The sequence below is a fragment of the Meles meles genome, chromosome 16 (genome assembly GCF_922984935.1).
Source record: "Meles meles chromosome 16, mMelMel3.1 paternal haplotype, whole genome shotgun sequence".
Classification (NCBI taxonomy): Eukaryota; Metazoa; Chordata; class Mammalia; order Carnivora; family Mustelidae; genus Meles; species Meles meles.
Window position 1 is genome coordinate 48,087,936 of NC_060081.1, and position 24,637 is coordinate 48,112,572.

Below are 24,637 nucleotides of genomic sequence, written 5' to 3' on the forward strand. Positions count from 1 at the left end.
TTAGACAGTAGTGTGTTTTAATTCATTTTGAAAAACAAACTCACACGATTGATTCTTCAGGTCCCCTTACTTGGACCTGACATACTAGAGCCCAAACAACTTTGCATAGTTACATTAAACGGGGTCTGTGCTGCAAAGTCACTGGGTGCAGGTAGCAGTGAAACATTCCCAAGACGATCACTAGACATGCAGAATGCCAGCCAGAAGCATGGATCACTTTCAGGGGTCTTGCCGTAGGGAGCATGAGGCTGTATTTTGTGTGCTGTATAAGGTAGGCCAAGGGAGCAAAGCACCCCCTGTTTCTCTGAACCTAAAGGGGTGTCTTTCCAAAAGAAGTGTCTTTTCATCCTTAAACTTCAGAGCAAGATACTCCTCTGAGTTGTATGTGTTGCTTCTTGGAGAGAGAAAGCCAAGCCACCATGAGCATGAAAGCTGGCTGACCCGTCCCCCTCATTCCCCAGCGTGGAGAGAAGATCTGCCATTCACCCCATGAATCCGAAAGAATCCCCCCCCCACCATCCCTGGGTTTAAGCGTGGATGCAGGCCAAGCAAGCCTTGGACACCCAGGCCTGTTGCATTGTAGCTATGTTGGTGTATCCCATGTACAAGGTGGAAAAGTGCTTTGTTTCTCTACCTGATCCAGCTGGGGGAGGGTGTCTCCAGGGCTGCCTGCCGAATGGCCCCTAGCCCATGTGCTTATATTGGGATCGATCCCTAGGGATCTGCACCTGGTTGGCTGTCATTTTGTGGTGGATGTGGTAAATCGCCAGTGTTACCACAATGACGAGGCCTAAGATGAGTCCCAAAATCAGGGGCAAGGTTTCCTCCAACTGCTCTCGCTCATCCACCGGGCACTTATGCTCTGAAATGGGAAAGAAGAAGAAAGTGATCAGCTCCTGTCAAGATATTTTTAATCACAAGTCCTCCTCTCAAAACTAAAATCCTTTTTAGTTGGAAATGGAGGTGAAAAGATTTCTCGACAAACATTTGGGGAGATCTTTTACTTAGACATAATGTTTCTCTGACCAATGATAAGGATGTACCACTTAATATTTCTGCACACTGTAAAATTAAAAGGCATCAATTAAAAAAGGCAACATTCAGTCACTGGATTCCTGGCAGGTGCCAGTGAAACACCCAGATGATTGATTTGCACTTTCAGAGCTTCAGCGTTAAACACAACCACAATTTTTATTGCTGGCTTAATTTTTTTACTTTTTATTGAAGTATGTGTATACATAGAGAATTACACACAATATACAGCTTTCAAAAAAATTGAAAATAACAAGTGTTCATAATGATATGAAGGCACTAGAACTCTTATACCTCCTTGGTGGAAGATGGTACAACTGCTTCTAGGAGCTTCAGTCAAGGGAAATGTACACCTATGTTATAACCCAGCATTCTAATCCTAGATATTTACCTACGAATAATGAAAACATATGTACACAAAAAGACTTGAGCACAAATATTGATGGACACTTTATTCACAATAGCCTAAAATGGAAACAACCCAAATGTCCATCAAGGTGGAATGGAAAAACAGACCCGTCTATTCATACAATGGAATATTAATCAATAATAAAAAGGCATGCGCTATCGCTACACTTAACACAATGGAGAGATCTCAAAAACATTGTGTTGAGTGAAAACTCTAAGACGTATGCTCTAAGAGCACATACTGTACGATTCCATTTGTGTGAAGTTCAAGAACAGGTAAGTCTATGGTGCTTGAAATCAGAAAAGTCCTTACATATGGGGAACAGGAAAGGGAACTTGCAGGTGTGATGGAAATACCCTATAGTTTGGTCTAGGTAAAGGTTACATGGTTGCAAGTACAGGTAAAAATGCATCAAGCTAAATACCTTAGATATGTGTAACTTACACTACAATTTTAACAAAAGAAAGTGCAGAAGTTGATGAATTTTCACAAGCGAACATCCCATGTAACTAGCACTTAGATCAGGAAAGAAAATGTTACCAGCACATTGGCATTGATTCCATGTTACACACTTACCCTCAAGACAGTTTAATAACCCTATGCTTCCATTTTTACCTAGAACCAGAGAAGCAATTTTTGGAGACATTTGGGGGGTCACACAGTCTGTAGGTCAGAGCAGAACAGCATTCTTAGAGGGATACCTGGGTGGCAAAGCAGCTTACTCTTGATTTCAGGTCAGGTCGTGATCTGAGGGGCCTGGGATCGAGCCCCATGTCAGGCTCTGTGCTCAGTAAGGAGTCTGCTTGAGGATTTTCTCTCTCCCTCTGCCTCTGCCCTGCCCCCACTCTCTAAAATAAATAAATAAATCTTTAAAAAAAAAAAAACTTATTCCTAGAAATCAGGAGACATTTGCTCAGGTGCCTTTGCTCCTTCTGGGTAACTGGTGGCCTTTTCCCTGAACTTCTGAGCCACAACTAGAGAAAACAGGCTTTGCTATCTCTTCATCAAGACCAAGTTTTTAAGTCAGGGTGATGTGGTAAACATTTATTGAGCACCAACTGTGAGCCAGGCTACTCCAGAATCCTCACTGACACAGTCCTTCCTCCCCCTCTCCTCAGCCCAGCAGAAAGGAGTATAAGGTCAGAACCTCGGGAATCTTTTCTATTAAGTAGACCCTAGAAAACTGCAGGCAAACATAAAGCTTTGTAAAAGCTGTATACTTCACATGCTTGGTTTCTAAATTAACTTCCAGTTCTAAGAACAAAGATTGTTTGATTTAATCCCCATGGCAACCCTAGAGATAAATAGTATTGTACCCATTTTACTGATAAGCTGGGGTGAGGCTAAGTAATTTGCCCAGGGGAAATGAAGCCCCAATCTGAATTCCAACAGCCTAACTCAACAGCAAGGCAGGGTGGGGGGGGGCACTTAGCAGAAAGATGCTGGGGGGACAGTCGGGGTCAGGTCTATAGCAGACCTGAGCTACTGGCATTTAAAGGCTACAGAATCACAGGGTGGGCAAGAAGGAGGGCTTCTGGGCTCCATGGCTTTACATACTGTTCACCGAGGTATGTTCAGTTTCTGAGAATTCAATGAGGTACATATGTATTACTAAGAGGTAGGAGGGTACTTTTGGAGAGGATGAATTGGTTGATATTTCTGGATGGTAGTAATAGCTTCATAGGTGTATTCCAAAGTCAATTTTTATCATATCATACACTTAAGTATGTATTGTATTTCAATTATAACCTGAATAAAACTATTTAAAATAAATAAGTAAACATATGCATACATACAAACATACATACATTCCCCAACTGAAAAAAAAAAAGATATTTTTACAAAGAAGATTTTTAAAAAGACATTTTGGCAAATTTAGGGAAATGTTAAGGACCTATTATTAGCACTAAACTGAACTTTCTCTACTGCAACCAGAGGACTAAAAAGAATTAATAGGGAACTTTTCTTTTTCACTATTGAGTTCAGCTCTAATGAGTCCCACACTTTGAGCATCGGCCTGCTGTCCAATATACCCATTTCTCCAGGGGAAAATCTAGCTGCTGTTACAAGGTGTACCAGAGGCAGCTATGGGCCCAGAACTCCATACCCAGAAGATTGATTTTTCCCACATGATACCACATTGCCTCTTTAAAGAGAAAAATGAGTAGAAATGGGGTTTCCTGGAGTAGGGATTTTGTTAAAAACAAAGGCTATTTGTTTTCCTCATAACAACTGTTGCCCGTGTAATGTTAATGTAGACTGTGGCTTTGTTCATTTTCTATGTGTTCGTTGCAAACTTAACACCCTGGTATTAATAACGTACCCCTTTCAAGCACACCTGAGCTTATGCTAATGTGGTCAATTTGGGAAAGCACCTAGGTCACCTAAGGATGGGGTCTGGTTGCCAGGAGAACTAACCTTTTGATCAGACAGTTGGAAATTCCAGTCCCACTCCCTTGATTTAAAGGAAGGAGAAAGTGGCTGGAGACGGGGTTCAACTACTAATGGCCAGTGATTTAATCACTCATGCCTATGGAAGTCTCAATAAAACCCCGAAGGATGGGATTCAGAGAGCTTCTGGTTGGTGAACACATAGAGATTTGGGCAGAGTGGTGGCTTGGAGAGAGCATGGAAGCTCCACCCTCTTGCCCAATGCCTTCCCCTACGTGTCTCTTACAACAGCTGTTCCTGAGTTCTATCCTTTTATAACAAACCAGTGATCTAGTGAGTAAAATGTTTCTCTGAGTTCTGTGTGCCTCTCTAGAACTCAAGGAGAAGGTCATGGAAACCTCCAATAGCAAGGTGATCAGAAGTCCAGGAGATAACCTGGACTTAGAGTTGGTGGGCGAAGTGGGGATGGGGAGCTGTCTTGTAGGAAGGAGCCCTTAACCAGCGGCATTTGATGGTATCTCTAGGGAGACAGTGTCACCAGTAAGTTGAACTGCAGAACACCCAGCTGCTGTCAGAGAATTTCTTAGTGGTTGGGAAAAACACCCACACATCAGAATTGGTGTCAGAATCATACTGCCCAAAGTATTATCTTTAAATGGATAATAACTTTGGTATAGTTACGGGGAGAATGACATCTCATATCCCATCCTTTAAGGAAGGCACTGGAGAAAAGCATAATGTATTCTGACAAAGAATATTATGGTTAAAATACCATTGTGGTTGACTTCTTTTTTTGGCTTTGGTTTTTGTTTTGTTTTAATTTTTAATTTTGTTTTAATTCTAGTACAGTTAACATACAGTGTTATATTAGTTTCAGGCATACAATAGAGTGACTCAACAACTCTATACATTACTAAGTGCTCATCATGACAAGTGCGTGGCTTAATCCCCATCACCCAGACCCCCCCCCCCCACCTCCCCTCCGGTAATCATAAGTTTGTTCTCTATAGTTAAGAGTCTGTTTTTTGGTCTGTCTCTTTTTTTCTTTGTTTGTTTATATATTTCTTAAATTCCACGAATGAGTGAAATCGTATGCTATTTGTCTTTCTCTAACTTAATTCACTTAGCCTTATAATTGTGGTTTACTTCTTAAGAATTATTTTTTGTTGTCTTAGGAAAAAACCTGAACTAAACACACCACAGAAAAGGGTATATAAAGGGAGTATTAAACTATAATAATAATAATCATGGGAAAATAATAAGTAATAACAATAACTTTAATAATCATGGGATAATAATCATGGGAAGTAATAATAATAATAATTATTATTATTATCATGGGAAATAAAGGAATGTCATGGGATCCCCTTAAAAATAATAATAATAATCATGGGAAAATAAGGGGATGTCAAAAATTAACATGAAAAATACTTAATCCCCATCTTCAGCCACCCATATCTACTAGGTAGTCAAATAAGGGGTATTGGTGAGTCTGCCATCCCTTATCCACCATTCCAAAATCCACAGAGCTCTGGAAGTCCAAAGTACTCTGTATCACTCCTTTGGCAGCAACACTGGACTTAAACTAATGTCACGATCTTCATGATTCTCATTGTACTTAGCACGAAGTTTCACCTTTTCTCTGAAGGGACCAGAGTATATTAATATATTTGATGACAGGACCTGCCTGGACTCTTCTGGGTTGTTCCATAATATATAGACTATACCCCGTATTGTCTTCCTAAAATCTAAAATCCTGAAGTCTGAAACCCATCTATCCCCAAGCGTTCTAAATGAGAGGCTGTGAGCCCATAGAAGATCACACTCTCCACTTTCAGGCTCAAGCTAGAGTTTTCAAACGCTGCTTCTGACCCGGGGAGAGGGGGGTGGTGTTTTACACTTCAACTCAGAACACAGGTGTATACACATAACTAAAACCAGAGCTTCACAAAACAATACTTCTCCTGACCCTGTGCATCTAACAATTTCTCCATGCCAGTCTATTCTGTTTCACTTATAACAGTACTGGCCATGACCCACTAAGGCAGGAGGTGTCTTTTTTATACCAGTAATGATGAAACCATCACCCTTTTTCAGAATCCTGCTTACAAATGCAGAAAAAAGAAAACACAGAGGACTACAAAGGAAACAGATATACTGAAATTCAGCTATCAGAATATCTTTAAATAAGTTGGGAGTGTGTTGTACTCCTTTATTAGTACACATACTGGCTGGGGTAAAGTAATGAGAAGTAATGAGTAATGAAGAGCATCAAAGTAAATGAAAAGTAATGAGAAGCATCACTGTCACTTTGCAAGATATGCACCCATGAATGGGGGATAAAAATATCTATGATTTCTCTTGGTGACAAGGTTACCACTATTTATTAATTATTAATTAATTATTACCACTAATATTACTGCAAGTTGTTATTTTCATTTAAAATTGAAGGGGATATTAAAAATTAGAAATTGGTAAAAATAAAGATGCAATTTTTTCCCATTAAAATACACACACTCCAGAGTACTATCCACAGCACCCATGGAATCCAGGATTAAGATTCTATGCAATAAACTGACTACACAATCCACAGATTCTAAAACAAGGAAGGCCGTAGATCTCTGCCTGAGAGAAGAATATTCTTCGGCTTTGCCTACACTGAATCTGGCTTTGGATGCTCAAAGCCCCCTAACTCCCTGTTCATCTCCACAGGCTTTGGGGTCCCTCATGCCTCTGCCTTGGCTGGGCTTCGGGTCCTAGAATGGCATATGGCTGGAAAAGACAAGAACCAGTCTAGTCTAGTCATTGGAAAGAACCAGATGAAGACAGAACAGACAACAGAAGGGTAATCTGTTGCCAGTTGTCAGTGGCCAAATAAGATTCCCTCAACCATAAATCTAATGCCCCACTAAAATCCTCATTCATCTTAGGTTCTGTTATTTAGTCCATGTTTTTATTTATTTATTTATTTATTTATTTATTCATTATTCATTTATTTGTTTGTGTGTTGGATGGTTTGATGACCATCTCTATGTTGTATTTACTCCCAGAGGCTATCCAACTATCAGAACTCTTCATTGCATCCCAAATGGACAGCACTGAGATAGGCAGTGAGCAAAAAATGCAAACTGCCTCCTTTTTTAAGCTCCGTTAACAGCACAGACCATTCCTGCTCGAGGAAAGGACAAATCTTTTCCTAGCTGGGCTTCCTCCACACTGACAGGGCAGCTGGAGGGAGGGGCTTACTCCTCTTCCCATTTTCTCTGGACTGGCTCTAGACTCCCGTAACCTCAGCAAAATGTATTTTGTATACTGAGAGACTGTAAGCATGAGTGGGCTTTGGAGACCCTTGGCTGAAGACAAGCAGATCCTCTCACCAAGATGTAAGCACTAGCAATTAAAAAAAATAAAAGATAATAAAAGCAATTATTGAAGGTTGCTACTGTGCACAAGGCATATGGCATGGCAGAGTAAGCTCATATATCCCAGTACCTAGGTGCAGCAGACCTAGACGGTGTCTTATTGCCTTGACATTCACTAGTCCCACATATTCCGGCATGTTTTTGCCTACAGGGAAGGTTAGAAGTCTAAGAAAGTCTACACCGCTCCCCAACCCAGCAGCCATCAATGATGGATGAGAGTCGTTGGGTAAATGCTATTTTCCCACTATCTCAGGCCAGATAGTCAGAGGTAGGTTCTACATTCCCAGAGGTTCCAGCTGTGTGAGCCCCAGCACCCACAGCAGACACCTGCTCATTAATGCTCCTGTTACTCGTAGTCTTGCCTTCCTATCTCACCTCCCCAGCGTCCTATCAGTGCTTTCTAGAATCACCTCCTAAATAAACCACTTGCACTTACATACTTGCATGGGATCTGCTCTTAGGAGAACCCAGCTTGAAACACTGTGTTCCAGGACAGCACCAGGAATACTGAATTCTACAAACACTTAGCTCCAAGGCCCCACATGAGGGCTTCACATCCCAGCCCTTGACATAGTGCTTAGCAGTACTTAACAGGATTATCTCCCCCTCGATGCTTACCCAGGAGATCCTGAGGAACAACCACCCAGGATGACCCATTTTTTGCCTGGTAGATGCTAAGTAAGCCACAGGTCTACACAAGGCTCTGAATCATCAGCTAAACCTTCCTGCACTTGAGGTGAGCTGTGACAGCTAGCCACAGGGGGCTGTACTATGGACTGGTGTACAGAGCAAGGTAAGGCATGTTCATTACCGCTAAAACACAGATCTGGATAAAATACAGATCAGGTGACATCTCCCAATCATGCTGTTAGGAATACTCATGAATTCAGGTGACCTGAACACCTTTTGTAAAGGCGCCTCCCACGTTCATGTGTTTATTATAGCTGCTCAGCGGGAGGAGCTGAAACTCTGAGAAGATAAGAGCACAGGATCTGATCCCCAAAGACAGGCTCTTGCCCCAGCCCCAGCAGCCACCAGGAGGGCCAACTTCCCCAAGAACCTCACTTCTCTGAGCCTTGGTTTCTCGGCAGTAATCTAGGATCTCAGCGCCTTCTTTACAGGTTGGATGGTTAGTTTGCTTATTTCTCCCCCTTGAGAACTGAAAAGGGACCAGCCTCTATGTGGTCACTTTTAAATGCCTGTTAAACCTGAATCTTTTTTAAAAGGGAACAGAGACACCCTCTGCATTCCGTATGTTTCTTCTGTGATTATGCATACGTAAAATTTGTCTTTCATTCAAGCCATTACAATTCTGATTTTTTGCCTATCAGTGCGGCTTTCCTCATCCCATCCCAGCCAGAAATCTTCTAAGGCGCTCAGATCCGCCGAAGATCCGTGTGCTCAGAGGGACGCACTACAGCGACTTCACTATGGAACAACACGTTAATCATCCCCAACCACGAAGCAGGAGGTGCCTTGAACTACAGGCTGGTCGTTAGCCATGAAAGTGTGTTGGTTACAGAAATGAGCCAAAGTAGCCTCTGTGTATTGGCCCCTAGGTGGTTCATTTCTTCACTGCAGGCTGAGACCATTAGTTATAAAGCCCGACATGCCCAACTCAAATTTTTACACATCTAGTTATTTAAAAACCAGTCCAAGCAAATACATCTTCAGCTACTTGGAGCCTGCCTGCTTTGCATACCAAACCTCACCCACCAGCTGTTACCCATTGATAAGCTAGGGCCTTACAGGTATAAGGCCTTAGCTTCCACTGCCCCTCAGAGCTTTCTGACCCAGAGACTCCTTGCCATGCTGCTGAGCCATATAACCTAGACATGTATGCCCCCATTCCCCCCAGGATGTCATTTGCCCTCATCCCCTTCCGGATGGTGGTCCCCATACATCTCCCTCTGGATAGTCTCATGCTCTGAACGGCTTCCCCTCTCATGCAACCCTGTCCAAGTACCAACAAACCAAGCTTGTATGTTACTGTCTCTCCTTGATCAGCTCAAGATCCCTCAAACCCCCTAGAGTATTCCAAAGATCAGCAGCATCCCCAAGGAGCTTGCTAGAAATGGAGCACCTTGTGCCCCGCCCCCAGACCTACTGAACCAGACTCAGCATGGTAACAAGATTACCACAGTTGTGCACAATGCAGCCGAAGATCCGTGTGCACACTGCAGCTGGAGACGTGCTGGGCTAAGAGAGCTCTGTTGAGGATCAGGGTTGTTGTAGCCAAGCTCAAAGCACTAAAGGGATTTATGGGATAGAGACGTCAACTTCTACTGGAGCTGCTTTCAGCCCCGTGGGTATCCAGTAATCCATTTCACTGATCCTTCCTTGTTTTTCTCAGAGTCTATTAAGCAGGCAGGTGTGAAATTTCAGACTGTCAGTATGGCCCCCTTACACAGAGAATTAAGTCCTTCATTGGAAACCCTTTGGCTGTAGGTCCTGCGCACACCTGCCAGCCACAGGCACAGACCCCTGCAGTGAGCATGCACACGTATGACCAGATACTGCCGCCTCCCCCACTGGGGTAGGGGCAACACATCAGAGCCTCCTGAGCTTCTATTCTGGGAAAGGGGAGGGGCAAGTGCCAAGTCCCAAAATAGCACCCCAAAAGGAATGCCTTGGATTCTACCAAATCAAATAAAATGATCTCTTACAAAACACAGTGGGGGGCAGGTGCTGGGAGGCACAGATGGGAGGAGTGGAAAAACAAAAGTGCCCTAGCCACACAAAGGCACAGGGATCCAGTGACTGATTCTGAATGAGGCTTGCTTCCTCCCAGGAGCAGGATCTTTGAGCCCCAGGGTACCCTACAGGAGGGGACATCCTAATTATTACTCAGAAAAGCCTGGGTGAGACAAGTACAATTGGCTGGTGCTTAATATATCTGTATTTTAGAAAGTTCTATATGCTTACAAACTCTTGAAGTCTACCCAGCAACTGTGCCGGTCCAGGACGGGGAAGTGGATAAAAACTGTTTTTCAAACAAAAGATGCCCATTAAGGCCATGCCATGAACTTCACTGATGTTCAGGAAAATACTTCTGGCCCTTACTCAGTACACATTTATTTTCACTTTGCATAGGATCCCACACATCAGTGAGATTTGGTTTCTCAGTTCGAAAATGACTGTAAGAATCAATGTGGAAATATCGGAGAATGAGTGAAAGTGAGGTTGTGGGAAGGACCTAAAGGCAGCCATCATAGCACTAGTAGCACCAAAAAGTAGACATGCCTGTGAACAGCTAACCATTTGTTTGTTTGTTTGTTTGTTTACAAACAAAGAGTAAATAGAGACTATACAAAGGCCCCTTATAAACTCAAAGTATCTGTCTGAGGGACCATGGGGACTGATTCTACACAGTCCAGTATGTTCCTCCTGAATTCCTGGTCATCAGTAATCATAGCTCAATTACATTTAATTATAGTTAATATTTTCAGTTTAAGAAAGACACTGTTACATTTTAGAAATACTTCCATAATCAGATTTTTTAAAAATGTAATGATTTTGATACTCAAGAGTTTAGTTTTACTTTTTCTGGAAGATCCATTAAAATGGAATGGTCCATTCTTCCCTAAGTGTGTGGAAGTTAAGTGTTGCACCAACTTAGAAAATTTATATTAAATTCTGCTTCATCTGGCATTCAAGCATTTGGAAGTCTCTGTTGATTGTGCCCATGGCTTCAGAATATCAATTCAGCCAGATTTCCCTGGGCATTTACAGTGTGCCAAACACTGTATTATGTGGTTAAAAATACAAAAATAAAGAAAGAAATTGGATCTTCTGTCAAAGACTATTTAACTTAAGAATGCTCAAAGGGTCCTTAATCATTGTGGTAGAGGTGCGGTAGATGGTATTCAGTATACTTTGGGTTGGGAGGGGAATTTTATGAAATTTTATGAAAGCTGGATTCCCCAGGAAATGCAATGATTTGTGTATGATATAGATGGGAATTCCCTGATATTCTGTATATACCAATGGTTGTATTCACCCGGGGACCCCCAGCACAAAGGAAGGATATCCATAAAGCAACCAGAATCTCTCCCCATTTCTTAAAGACCTTCTCCAGATAAGAAAAAACAAATGAATTTAAAATTTTACTTACCCTACATTTGCCCAGTATAAATTGGTGCTGGATTCAGATAAGCTACAGAAATGTGCCCAACCTCTGGAGGGCTGCAGAGAACCAAGAGAATGTGGACATCCTGAACCTGCCCACCTATATCCTGCCTGACCCACTTTCAGAGACCAGCACAGACTGAGAAGGAGCCCTCCTCCACAACCTAGAAGGAAAAAATCAGGGACCTCCCTTCCCAGAGCCTCAACGGGGTTCCTCCCCACAGGGGTGAGTGTTGGAGGGGCACAGGTCTTCCTGAGTCTCTCTGTCTCTCTGTGATGTGTGCAAGTGCGTGCAAGTGCATGCGTGCACACACGCACACTCATCAACTACATTCTAGCCACATGAAAAAAGACTGGTAAAACCTACAGCTAAAAGTGCCTAAGATAACATGGAGAAACTGAGGCCTCCAGAAGCAGAGGACCTTCTGCAATCCAAGGCTCACTACAGAAGTACTTGAGATTTTAGCTGCTTTTCATTGGGAAACTTGCATCAAAATTATATACAGGTTTCCCAAATGGACCCTCTTACCTCTCTCTCCAGCAGGGTCCCTCTTTGGCAAAGGATGGGAGGAAAGGAAAGATGAAAACATAAAGAAAGGGATGGAGGGAGCAGGGAAGGTAAAGTGAGAGAAGAAGGAATGGAGAGAAGGAGAAAAGGAGAAGAAGCCATTGAAGGAGGTTGATACTGTTCCTAAAATATTATAGCGAAAGGAAGTGTCAGCCTAAAGAAAATACAAGTAGATTAGCCTGGGACCCCCGCAGGTCCCTTTCCCCATGATGTCAGCCGTCCCTTGGCTCCAGCCTTCTCCTCCCACTGCAATCCCCACCAACCTACCTTCACTGAAGACAAAATCAGAGATGATGTCAAAAGGCTGGATGTGGACTGCGGACAGAATCATGGTGACTGTCTTCTGTGGATCACTGGAGGCTAGTGAAATGGATTGCTGAGCTTGACACTCATAGGACTTCCCAGCTGGGGTGACCAAGGCAGAGAGGCGATGGGAGTTGGCCGTGTGCTTCCCAGCTGCAGGGAAGACCCAGAGCAAATGTTAGGACAGGCTTCCTGGCAGAATCCTAACCTCCTAATCTCCTGTGCCAGAGAGCTGGTTCCTGACTCTCAGCTCCAGTCACCATTCTAATCCTCTGTGTTGCCTTGCAGGGGCTGGGGCTCTGCTCAAGGAATCAGTGGTGACAAAGGACAAGTACACCCATTGTTTCATGAGCTCCTTAAACACTGACTAGAAATTTTTTGTCTGGAAGAGGAGAGTGCTACCTAAACATCCAACCATTTTTTTACTATATAAACCCTGACAATGGAAATTCCAAAGAAAGAGTGACTTGATCTTCCGCCTTTCACACTGGTCCACACAGAATAAAATATCTTCCTCAACAAAGCAGGGCTAATTGCTGGTGTGCTGGGCAGATGTCTTGGTACACACATATACTCTTTGGAGGTCTGCCTCCTCTTTCTCTTTTTCCGGCACATGTTTGTGGATTTTGTTTTGTTTTGTTTTGTTTTTCCTCTTTTCCAATTTTTTTTTTGTAGGGGTGGGAGGATGCATCTACTGTAATTGGGAAAAGTATTTGAATTGATGAAGAGAAGAAAATGCTTTTGACTATAATGATTAAAACAGGTAGAAAGGGAGAAATGACATGAACATTCTTTCATGTGCTCAATAAAAATCTTTTCCCAACCTAGACGTCCAGGTGACGGAATGCCTCATTAGGAGATTAGACAGTTTACTAAATAAACAAATAAGTTAGGTAATTAATTAATTCAGGTGTGGTCTTTAATGGGGCCTGCACATGGGAACTTTATTTGGGGAACGGCTGTTGTTCTTGCCACGATATTTTTGGAGGCTCTGGGTGAGTTGTGGGAGTGATGGGAAGGAAAAGCTAATAAATTAGGACACGTTCAGAATCCGCTCTGGGGTGGCTGCAGTCCGTGATGAAAGATGGAGTGTGAGCCCTGGGGACAGGAGCAGAAAGATACTGAAGCTATCCATCCTGAGTAAGAGAAGCCACACGGACCCTTTCAAGTTTCCCCGCATGAGAAGAAAAACCAGCGTGCAGGAAAAAAACCCAGCTCTGCCCTTCTCCGTGCTCCTTTAAAGGACAAAGCATAAGAGATCATCCTAAAGCAGCCAGGAGATGACAGGCCCTCCAGAGACGGCTCATGAGGATCAAGCTGTGGGTGACTGGGTGATGGGCTGGTCCTTAGGTTCCTTGCGCATCTACAAGGCCTAAGGCCCAGGGCACAGATGCACTGGTGTTCTGGCTTCCTCTATGTTGGCGAGAAAGCCCAGGGCGGACGTGGCCTGGGAGTGCAGAGTAAGGATCAGTTTCCATAAAATTTCCGAATCTCTCCAGGGCTGTGCTCTCTGCAGTGCCCGCGGTCTCCCAGTCTCCCTTCCCAGTCCTGAGGCCTCTACTCACCACTGACTGCGTCTTTAAAATGGGTCTTCTCCGAAGAGTCGTAGACAAACTGGACCTTGCTCAACCTCCAAGTCGCCTCGGGTCCCTTGGACGCGTTGTGACTTTCCTGCCGAGCGGGGGAGGCGCGCGTCACTCGCCCCCACAGCTGCTCGGTGAGGAAACCGAGGGGCGGCCCCCGCCCACACCCACCCCAAGGCAGCACTGCCTCTGAGCGCTCCGCTCCGGGTTACCTTTACAAACAGCATTTTGAGCGCATAGGCGCGATCCACCCAGAACACCTGCAGCTCGGATTCGTTGTGGCCACAGCGGCCCTTCACCTCCGCTCCCCGGGTCAGTGAGATATCGGCCTGTTCCGTGATCAGCTGGGAACACAGACGCCCCGCACCCCCTCAGAGAGCCCGGCCTCCGTGGGGCTGTAAAGGGCAGTGCGTCCAAACTCGGGGTTGCACGCCTGGGCGCTCCTTTGCGCGCGCGCGCTCCCAGGTCCGGGAACATGCGGTTAAATGCTCTACGTGCAGACCCGGCCGTTAGGGAAGCAGAGAAAGGGGGTTTACTTTCAAAGCAGGCAGGGTGAGCAGAAGGCGTTACAAGCCGGAACCCCCATGCAGCATTCGGGAACAGCCTGCAGGGGCGCAGAGGGGAAAGGCGGGCGACCCAGGTCTTCACGGGGCCTTGAGGGAGGGTGCCCTTCGCCCCTGGAGCCCTAGGAGCAAGCCGGGAGGGAAAAGGTTCCTTACATCGACATAATTGCTGGCCCACACATCATAAGGGACAATAAATTTGGCTGCGAACTCGGCCATGAGACACGTCGTCCCATTTTCCCGCACCACAAATATATCTTTTTCAGGGTTAGTGGAAAGGCCTGAGAGATTTTCCACTTCTTGTTCTGCTGTGATTCGAGCCATTGTATCTGCGGAAAAACAACCCCCCCCCCACCACCAAATTCTATCGATTCCGGGCTCAGCAAGCCCACGCGTCGCGGGCACAAGGATGGAAAGATCGTGGTCTGCGGGCTTTGGGGTGATAAAGTTCCTCGCCTGCTGCTGTGTGCTCTGCGAGCCGTTTCTCTAACCTAGCGCCGACAATTTTAACTCCACTGCTGCTAATTTATAATAAAAATAAAAATTAAAAAATGTAAAGCCTTACTATTTTGTGAGGCTTTTTTTCTTCATCTTAGGCTTTTACGCCGAATCTTTCTTGCCAATGCTCTGACCCCACGAAGCAGGCTCGCATAGCTTTGTGTGTCTGGGCTGTGCGGTACAGGTGTGTGGCCCTCTGGGGAATTCCCTGCCACTGGCGGGAAGGCCCTCCACCCCCGCCCCTCCCAACCCCCAGAAAGAAAATAGCAAAATATAAGGGCCACATTTTGACCTTAAGCTTCTGGTTTTACTCTGCCTGTTCTATTCTCAGCAAATAGTGCACCCTGTCCTCGGGGTCGCCCAGACACTACTCACGGAACAGCATCAGGAGAACTCGAAGTCTGTAGACGCTGGGAAAGGCTCTTCCTCTGAGATCCATGCTCGCCGTGCAGAGAATGAGGCCAGATGTGCTGCTGCAGAGGCCGCCCAAGAGGGAATCCCTCAAAGTCGCCGCTGGAGTGAGCCGGGGTGAGCGAGGGGCGGGGGCACCGAGAGGGAGGAGGGAGGGAGCGCGTGTTCCCTGCGCGCTGGCGAAGACTTGGTGGCGGGTGCCGCACCGACCCGTGCAGGCTGAACGCGAGGCGGCTCACTGCGGAGGAACGGACCGCGAGGTGAGGGAGCTGTCCACGGCTGCGAGTACTGAAAGGGATCCGTTGTGTTGCAGGAGTGATTGTTGTGCCTTAGCTTGCGTAGATAGCCAATGAGATTTTTGGGGGGCTAAAATTTTCACTGAGTCTGTTTCCTGTTCTGCAATTGGATCCGCAAAGATGATTCTGTCCAGAGAAACTTAACAGCACTCTCAGACTTATTCAATATCCCTACCAGGTACAGTTATTAGGTGGTGTAGATATCCCTGGGAGTCCTGGCTTCTGAAATTGCATTTGGTTGCTGAAAGAAAATGGGAGAGCATAAATTGTTGCTGCTTTGGGGGAGGAGAAGTAGGCAGAAATAGAGAAGGAAAATGCTATGGCAACAGTTTCCTGCATTTGGAGACATCCCCTTCTCTCCTCTGCTCTCAATGAGCTAATGGGTTTAAAGTTAAATTGACGCCTCCCTAAATGAGGCCGTCAGTCAGTGCAGTAGTCTGGCTTATTTTCTGTTAGTTTTGCTCTCTGACTGCATGAGGGCTATAAACTCTGGGGTCACATATTCTCAATATACTGCAACTTTTCTGCCAAGAAGAATGTAAGTGAACTGGAAGGTTGTGAGGGTTCTTTAGGATCTCTTAGGACAGTAATGTTGTATAGTTATGTAAACATACACACAAGCAGATACTACTCTACAGCCTCTAATGGGATGAAAAAACAAATACTACTGGGCTAATTCCTATATTTACATAAAATGGTAGCTTGCTTTTTAATTTTGTTTTTTTGCTTTGTAAGTCAGAATGAAGCTTTTTCAACAGTAAGCACGTTATCCTCATCAATTGTATTGATGTCCAAATAATTTGTGTCTTATAGGATATGTGATTATGTGAATAATTGGTAATACAATGTCATAAAATAAATAATGTCATATTAAGGGGGAAATTGCAAAGTATTTTCATGTGCATTGCCAAATTTGATTCTCCCTACCACCTTAGAAGGTAGGCAAGGAAAGGTATGCCTTATTGTGGTTGTACCTTCCCAAAACTGAGGCTCAGAAAATTAAATGACCTTCCCAAATGTCACATGGTCAGTTAGAATTAAAATAGAAAAATCACATGCTTTTCATAGGGATCATCTTCGTTTTTCCTTATATAATACTTTGACTACAAAATATACCATATGTTTATTTCCATAAAATCCTTATTCAATGACCAAATAATAAGCTGAAACCCAAATCTCTATTTAGATCAATAGCAATTCAAATTATGAAGTAATATTGATATTTAAATTGATACTATATTTTATATCATATTTTATCTCTGTTATTTTATATTTCACTCAAGCATATCTCAAGAACTTTGCATAAATGTTTATATACAGAAGAACTGAGGCCAAATTGTGATTGATAAAAGTCAATTATTGGCTGTGATTAGAATTTTTGCAAAATTTACATGCTACAATTCTTCATGTTAGCACTTGTTATCACACATTTTCCTGCAGTACTGTAAAAATTTTAAAAATGAGTCACATGCAATGAAGCATTTATAGTCTCTGTCCCTCCATCTTTTCCTCCAGTACTTTAATGAGGAAAGAAATGGAAAGAATTTAGTCCAAGATTCATTACTTATTATTTTCATGACCTTTTACAGATTATCATTTTCCTCAACTAAAAAATTGGAATAATACCTCAGGAGATGGCTGGTTGGGCCAAGTGAGCCAATGAGTATAATATCATTCAAAACAAATGACAGATTAATTTAGTCATAAACATTAACTGAATACCTACTACTTGCACTGTGCTTCATGCTCTGGGAACCCAAAGATAAACAAATACCATTATCCAAGCAGAAGAGATGTCTGTAAAAGACTATGACAATTTCTCTTGTGATACATTATTGCAGATGTCCTCATTTATAGGTTATTAAGAGATCAACTGAATTAATTGATGATTATCTGCTTTAATAAGAAAATATACATGGGAAGTAACATGCATCATCAATCTTAAACTGTTGTCGTTGATTATTGATTTCATTTTAAATCAAATGGTGGTTCCTTTGAAATGGTTTCTTCATACATGACATAAATGATCCCTTTTTTGACACCAGAGAGTGCCTAAATGAGTTAAAAGAAAAAAAAAGAGGCAGTTTTAACCCTTTCTTCCTGGGAAGATTATCCTCAAAATGTAATTAAATTTCCTGTTAGGTGTTTAATTTTAAAGGTAGCTTACAAAAGACCCCTTAACTTATTAAACTATCCCCAGTGAATTTTATGTTACAATAAGAATGAATCATATTCCCTACAACTTTCATCTACATTAATTAAATAACTTTCTAATCATTCTTTTTTAAAGACTTATTTATTTATTTCAGAAAGAGGGAAAGCATGAGCAGAAGGGGTAGAGGGTATGGGAGAGAGAATCTCAAGCAGACTCTGTGTTCAGTGCAGAGGCCAAGGCAGGGCTTGATTCCATGCTTGTGAGATCACGACCTGAGCCAAAACCAAGAGTTGGATGCTCAACCAACTGCACCACACATGTGTCCCTCTAATCATCCTTTAAAAATATCTTCATTTCTTTGAAATCAACAAAGAGGTGATAAAGGAGTAAAACTTACCATTAAATAATATCTTAAGATAGTAACAATGTTTTCCAAAATTTGCTTCATTCTTCATTTTTTGAGGACATAAACATAAACACGTACACTTGTGTCGATAATGGTTGTGTCATTTCCATCATTGCTGCTGGTGGTCTAAACAAATGTCAGAAGTAAGTATGACCTAAGCATGTTGCCTTTGGAATCTTCTCTAGATTCTCTGTCTTTCAAAGGATTCTTTTCAATTCATATTTTTTTTATTGAATTAACCTTCATGAGTCTCATGCCACTGGGTGGTTACTATTTCACAGAAGTGGAAGAAAAGGGCCCTGTGTGTATAGACCTTTCAGTATGGATAGGAGAAAATAGAAAGATACATGATACATGATGATGTAGATACATGAAGATGTAGGTTGCCTGGCACAAGATAGGCATAGATGCTTAGGGAAAGATTAGGTAAAACAGCTATCCCAACTGGTTGAAGAAGCCCTTTTGGAGAAGGTGGGCCTTGAAAAACATGAACAAATTGACCTCAAGGGAAAGCCAAGGAAGGGCAATACCAATGGAAGAAATATTTTTTAAACAGGAAAGCCAGTACCAAGATGTAATTCTTCATCCTTCCATGTTTATCAATTTTTCAGTGTAAAAGAAATTAAGTCCAAAACTCCATGATAGTTTATAAACCACACAGTCCCTATTTAACTTCTTTATTTTATAATACACCCTACATTTGGTATATGTAAAAAAAAAAAAAGGCTATGTAAAACTTATCCTGAATAAAATTAAATATTCAAATTGTTAGGTGTACTTCTTTATACTTGACCACACAAACAATTGACTTGTATCTTAGATGAAACAACAAAATTACAAAAATCAGGAAAAATGCTAATTAGAAACCATATTTATAAGCTTCAAAAGAGAGAGCTAGGCTTGTTACAGCTGAAATTTGGCTTGTTGATGTTTCAGTCCACCTTACAGCAAAATGTAAACATGTACTCTGGCTCTGTTGTCCCCCAACGCTTCCAAAACATACACCACACACACAGACAGGTGCACACACAGTAGGGGTACACAAGGATAATGGAAGCAGGGATAATTTAACTAAATTAGACAAACTGCACAGCAAGGTTAAGCCAAAATTACTACTTACCATTTCTTGTGTTCCGCTTATCACTGACCAGTTATTTCATTTAATTTATTTACTGCCTTTAAATATTGTTGAAACCCTTTCTAGGATAGAAACCCTTTGGGGATACGAACTGAAAATTAAGTGTACACAAGAATGTTTTGTTCATAAGTTTCCATACCCTAGAATATTTGGAAAGAATCAGAAAATTAAGTCTGGGCTTTTGATACACTCAGCTTGCATGACTTTGCTAAAATTTTCCTCATCCTTTCATCTCATTGGTCTCGAATGCACCTACTTTAATGAAGCAAGAGCTGCTTCTGCAATGACGGTAACCAGTGGAGGAGGCAAGGCACCAAAATAATGGCCTTTTCATTGGCAAAGTATGTTCAGGATAAGTTCTTAGGAAATGTCATTTGATGAGCTCATTTAGAATAAATGCCTTCACATAAGAGAGAATGTGGGGGACAAAGCCCATAAAACAAACCTTGAGTAAGCAGATGGTAAGGCCTTGTAATCATTCCTGAAAAGTTCAGTAGCAAATGAAGCAGTAATTATTTAACTATTTTTTTAATCTGTTTTTATTTTTTTATTTATTTTTTTAAAAGATTTTATTTATTTATTTGAGAGAGAGAGCATGAGAGGGGAGAAAGTCAGAGGGAGAGGCAGACTCTCCAAGGAGCAGGGAGCCTGATGTGGGACTCGATCCCAGGACTCTGGAATCATGACCTGAGCTGAAGGCAGTCACTTAACCAACTGAGCCACCCAGGCGCCCTTTAATCTGTTTTTAAATTAGTTACCACTAAGCTCCAAGATATAAGCTTTTAGGCCTTGGAACACAGTCTTCTCTGCTTTCCAAGCATTGAGGAAAATCTTAACTTGGGCAGAGGGAAATTTTCTGCAAAAGACAAGTGTCAACTGAGAATTTAAAAAAAATTCTTCAAGAAGTTTTTCTCTCCAGGAAATAACTACCTGACTGGGTCTAAGGTTAGGCCAGCTGTGGCTCATTTAAAACAGTTTGCTACCTGAATTCTGTGATAATGCAATTCCTTAAAATCTCTTTTATGGTGTGCTACTTAGGTTCTTGATCCCCAGCTAACTACTCTTTTAATTGCCTATTTGATCTTATCTGCATATTGACTTGAAGATGTGTTGGGACTGAGGACAATTTATATTAATTGCCTTTGGGAGAGGAGGGTGAGAGTGGGGTAGCCAGTCTGCTGCGGTTTCCTCCCAGCTTCTGTGAGAGCCTTACTGGAGTTCTGGAATGTCTTCCATTGTGCTGATGTTGTAAGTTTGGGATGTGTCTGTGGCTGTTTTTGTGATAACACCGCAAAAGTGCTCCAGGAAACAAAGGGAAAGAGGAAGAAGTCTTCAGCATATTGCCAAGGTGCCTGCAATGGCAACTAGGAAGCAATATGATAGTTATTAGTATCGACGGACTTCTGTGCAGTAGCTTCGCCACTTTCATCATCCAAATGCCTTTCCTGAAGAATCCCTCCCAGACTAGCTGGGAGGTGATCTGCGCAATTCCTTTAGGGAAAAACCTGCTGGAAATTCCATTATTAAAGCGTACTGTCTCAATGTGGGATAAGTGTGTGCTGGTCAGGATGTATGGACAGTGACCTGTGCCATTACCTTTGGGTGGTACCGACACAGGTGGGCTGGTTGCGCAGGGCTTGGAGCATCGCGCGGCCCGCAGGCTGCTGACTCCAGACCTGGGAGCTTTTGCCTGAGCGAAGGGAGATGCGAGCTGCTGCCAGGCTCCTAGCGCCCGGAGCTCGCAACGACCTCAATCTGAGAAAGACCTTGGCGCCTGGCACTTGGGTTGGACTCCGGACACATTGGCACAGCCGCTCCTGGTGTAGACAGGGGACAGAACCCCCTGTCCACTTGCAAAGGTGAGGTCCACACCGGCTCCAAAGCGGGGAAAGGGGATCAATTACAAAGGTGCTGGGATTGAGCAAGTTCGGCCACGGGCGCCTGGACCTGCAGGGTCTTTTGTGTTTGGGCGTGGGGAGTAGTTAGGGCTCGAAAAAGGAGGAAGAAAGTCCCTAGCGCAGAGCGAATCCCTGGTTCCTCCGCGACCGTCTTCGGAGCTCCTATGCCGCAGGAAGTCTCGGCAAACCCAGCGTTGGGGAGAGGTGGGTGGGCGGTGAGACCCTGGCGTTCTCGGATACTTGTTCCTCTAAGGTCCCTCCCCCATCCCGAGAAAAGCCCTGAGAATTGATGGGGGGTGGGGGAGTAGGATGCTGAACTTGGGTGAGAGGGGAGACCAGGTAAACAAGGCATCGCAGTTCTCCTTTTCTTCCTTACCAAACCGCCAGCACAATATCCACACCGGAGGGAAAGGCCCCCGAAGTTCCCTGTGGTCTGGCTTCCAGAACAGAAGTTGAAAGGAGGCGCGCTCCAGGGCCAGGAGTGCACGGGATACCAGGCTGCAGCCCGGTCCTTGGACAACTCCCGGACCTGTGCGAGGTTTCCCAGACGGAGAAAAGACTCTGCTGAGAGGCGATCGAAGCTGAGACCGCAGACAAGGCTCCAAGTGCGCAGGCAGAGGAGAGGCGCGCGCCCTGGGAAAAGCGGCCTCTGGGAGCCGGGCTGGCGGCCGCCCTGGAGCCAGCAGTTTCCAGACCGGGAAGGCAAAGGTGAGATGGTGAACTGACTCACAGTTCCCAGCGTTGTGAGCTTAGGGTATTGTTCAGCTTGGGGGGGGGGGGGGGGAAGGAAAAAGAAAATCAATCAATCAATCAACTTGGGAAAGAGAGTGGCGGTGGAGCAGAGGGCAGTCCCCACCCGGGGTTGCAACTGGAAGAAAAGCCCAGGCTTCTACCTTAATGGGAGTCCTTAGGGACAAACCGGGGGCCTGCTTCTCAGCAGTGAGTCTCAGGCCCAGGGGCTGCACCGATGCCCCTGGGTGCACCAACCGCCCCTTCTGTGGAGCCTGCCTGGGATGCTGGTGGAACACAGGACCGACTCTCTGGTGGCTCCAGAGGGTGGCCAGTCCCCGCCTATCTCCTCTTTGGTGGACAGGGCTGGATAAGAACTCTGAGAGGCCCCATCCAGATCACCACCGTGGAGACCCTCCTGAGAGTCCCCTCAAAATAAAAATTACATTAAATCCCGGATAATAACACTAAAAATAACATTAACCTTCACTTATTTCTCCAGGGCGACTCCATAGTTATTTTTTAATTCAAAAGCAAATTTGCGGGTGTCCCAGCCTTCCTCTGCCTGTAAAATCCCTCAGGCCTCCGGCCGCCCAGGTCTGGCTGTCAGAGATCTCCCCCGGCCCAGCAGCCCAGGTGGCACCCGCAAGTGCTGTCTCCCGGCCCAGATCTGTGTCCTTCTTGGGACGTTCTTTGTGTTTCTGATTCTCCTGGGCCTTCCCCCTGCCCCCCCCCCCCAGTTGTCAAAGAAAGAGTCCTTTCTTTGACATAGTCAAAGTCATAGTCACCACCTTGCCCACAGCCTCGCAGCCTTGGGAAACCCAATCCAAGCCAAATGGGCCTCGTAGTCAAGAGCACCAAAGCCATCAAGAGCAACGCTCGCCACCTCTGTCTCCCGGAGGTCGGGAGTCTCGGTGGCTGCTGCTACGCGGTTATTCCCGGGTGACTGTGAAGCGCACAGATGGGGGACGCCTCGGGCCTGCAGTCAGGGCCAGCTGATGGATCGTCTCATTTCCTGACTTGATGGGCCGGAACCTGGGCTGGCGAGCCCGGCGGGCAGGGGATGCGCGTAGGGACCCAGCCGGATGGCCCCCGTAGGCCGGGTGGGAGGCTCTGGCCGCTGGATTTGGTTTGGGGAGTGAGGTTACAATGCAAGATCTTGCAGAAAAAGCTCGAATCCCGCCCGCCCTCGCCCGCCCCCGCCTCCGCCCTCCCTCCCCAAACACGAAGTTATCCCTTCCTCCGTTTTCTGTTTTGGGCACAGGCGCCTCGTCCCCGGGTCCTCGAGGACTGCGTGACTGTGAGTGCGGTGGCGGTTTTCCGGAGCTCCAGGCACCGCGCCGCCTCCTTCCTGGGGGCCCCCGGCATCCGCCGGCACCGCACCGTTGGCATCCTTTCCTGCGCGAGGCTGCAGGAGGACGGGACTCGGAAGGGGCTCTTCCGGGGTGTGCAAGCCGCAGTGTGGGGTGTGGGTGAGCGAAAACCTTCATCCCGGGTCCATCCAAAGGCAGCTTCTCGCCGCGTGCTGGGAACTTTGGAGGGAGATGGCGGGACCGGGGTGGAGAGTCAGGGTAGCTATGGGGTTGTTGCGGAGAGGAAAGACACATTGAGAAACTTGCATCTAGCCAAGAAAGCCGTGTGCCTTAGGGGAGACGAAGTTGGTGGTTCCCGTCCCTGCACGTTGTCCCACAGTTCAGACAGGAGTGGGAGGGGGAGAGAAGCCAGGGGAGAACTGGAGGCTCAGGTTAGGGGAGAGGAGGACGATTGAACAGAAGGGTGAGGTCACTGGGGTTCCTGTTTCAGGGCTATAACTGTGGGGATTTTTCCATTTCAGCTTCCCAGAATTTTCCCCAGGTCTCAGGAACTTCTATGTGAACTGTGCTCCTGGTGCTCATCCCAGGCTAACTGGACCTTGTCCGGTGCTCAGGCCATCAGACCTGCCACCTCAAGGAATCCCCATTCTGGGAGCGCACTTGGGTTTAAGTATCCAGAGCCTACTCCCCACATGCTGGAGAAGTGGGGACTCAATCCTAAGGCCACTTTCTGCCAGGAAAGTGCCCCAGGGGTCAGGGCATCCAGGTAGCACACTGTCCAAACCCTGAAGTCTGTGGACCAGTAGCATCATCCTCACCTGGATACTGCAGAAGCTCCAGCCCCACCTACTCCCTGCATCTAACCAGGGGACTTGTGCACCTTCTGGTTGGAGAAGCCCTGGCCTAATTTATAGAGCCCGAGTTTACCCCTGCTAACTCATCCTGCCTTGTGTCTCCCAGCCTCATCTTGACCCTCTGTCAAGTGGTAGGTGTTTCTGAGGTCCCTGGGGAACTCTTCAGCACCCCTGAAACCACTTCAGACCAATGACATGAAAATCTCTAGTGGGTGGACCCTGGCAGGAATGCAGTTGTAAGTGTTCCCAGATGATTCTAATAGCCATGAAGAACTAATATAGAAATAGCTCCCTTTACAGGTTCACTGAGATACAGCTTGGACTCTATGCAAGACTGTGAGTACAATGGAGAACACCACCGGCTCTATGGCCAGATTCACTCTAGCCCCAACAGACGTGGCCTTGAGCCAGCTAATTACCCTGACTGTGCCTCAGTTTCCTTACTAGTAAAATGGTGTTGAGAATAATGCCCAACCACAAAGGGTGGGGTTCAGATGTAGAACCAAACGTTTAGAATCAAATTCAATGAATCTTCACTTA

The 24,637-nt window shown here is 45.0% G+C and overlaps 2 protein-coding genes across 2 annotated transcripts in view; one reads left to right on the forward strand and one right to left on the reverse strand.

The window, feature by feature from the left end:
- On the reverse strand, positions 1-15,896 carry LAMP5 (lysosomal associated membrane protein family member 5). The gene is made up of 6 exons (XM_045980112.1): positions 15,273-15,896; positions 14,556-14,728; positions 14,049-14,180; positions 13,819-13,924; positions 12,218-12,406; positions 1-862 (listed from the first exon to the last, which is right to left on the reverse strand). Exons 1-6 carry the CDS (start codon positions 15,334-15,336, stop codon positions 684-686), a joined length of 843 nt encoding a protein of 280 aa, XP_045836068.1. The 5' UTR covers positions 15,337-15,896; the 3' UTR covers positions 1-683.
- LOC123926607 overlaps positions 15,335-24,637 on the forward strand; it is a 12,992-nt gene continuing 3,689 nt past the window's right edge. Inside the window, exons 1-4 of the mRNA XM_045980553.1 lie at positions 15,335-15,593; positions 21,064-21,162; positions 21,589-21,909; positions 23,195-23,402. Coding sequence (XP_045836509.1) covers positions 15,335-15,593; positions 21,064-21,162; positions 21,589-21,909; positions 23,195-23,402 — 887 coding nt within the window. The remainder of the gene's footprint in view (positions 15,594-21,063; positions 21,163-21,588; positions 21,910-23,194; positions 23,403-24,637) is intronic.

Coding starts and splice junctions, on each gene's coding strand:
- LAMP5 (XM_045980112.1), bottom strand. CDS start 15,336: ATGGATCTCAGAGGAAGAGCCTTTCCCAGCGTCTACAGACTTCGAGTT. Junction 13,925..14,048: donor TCAAAATGCTGTTTGTAAAG/GTAACCCGGAGC, acceptor CCCGCTCGGCAG/GAAAGTCACAACGCGTCCAA. Junction 863..12,217: donor TGATTTTGTCTTCAGTGAAG/GTAGGTTGGTGG, acceptor TTCCCATTTCAG/AGCATAAGTGCCCGGTGGAT.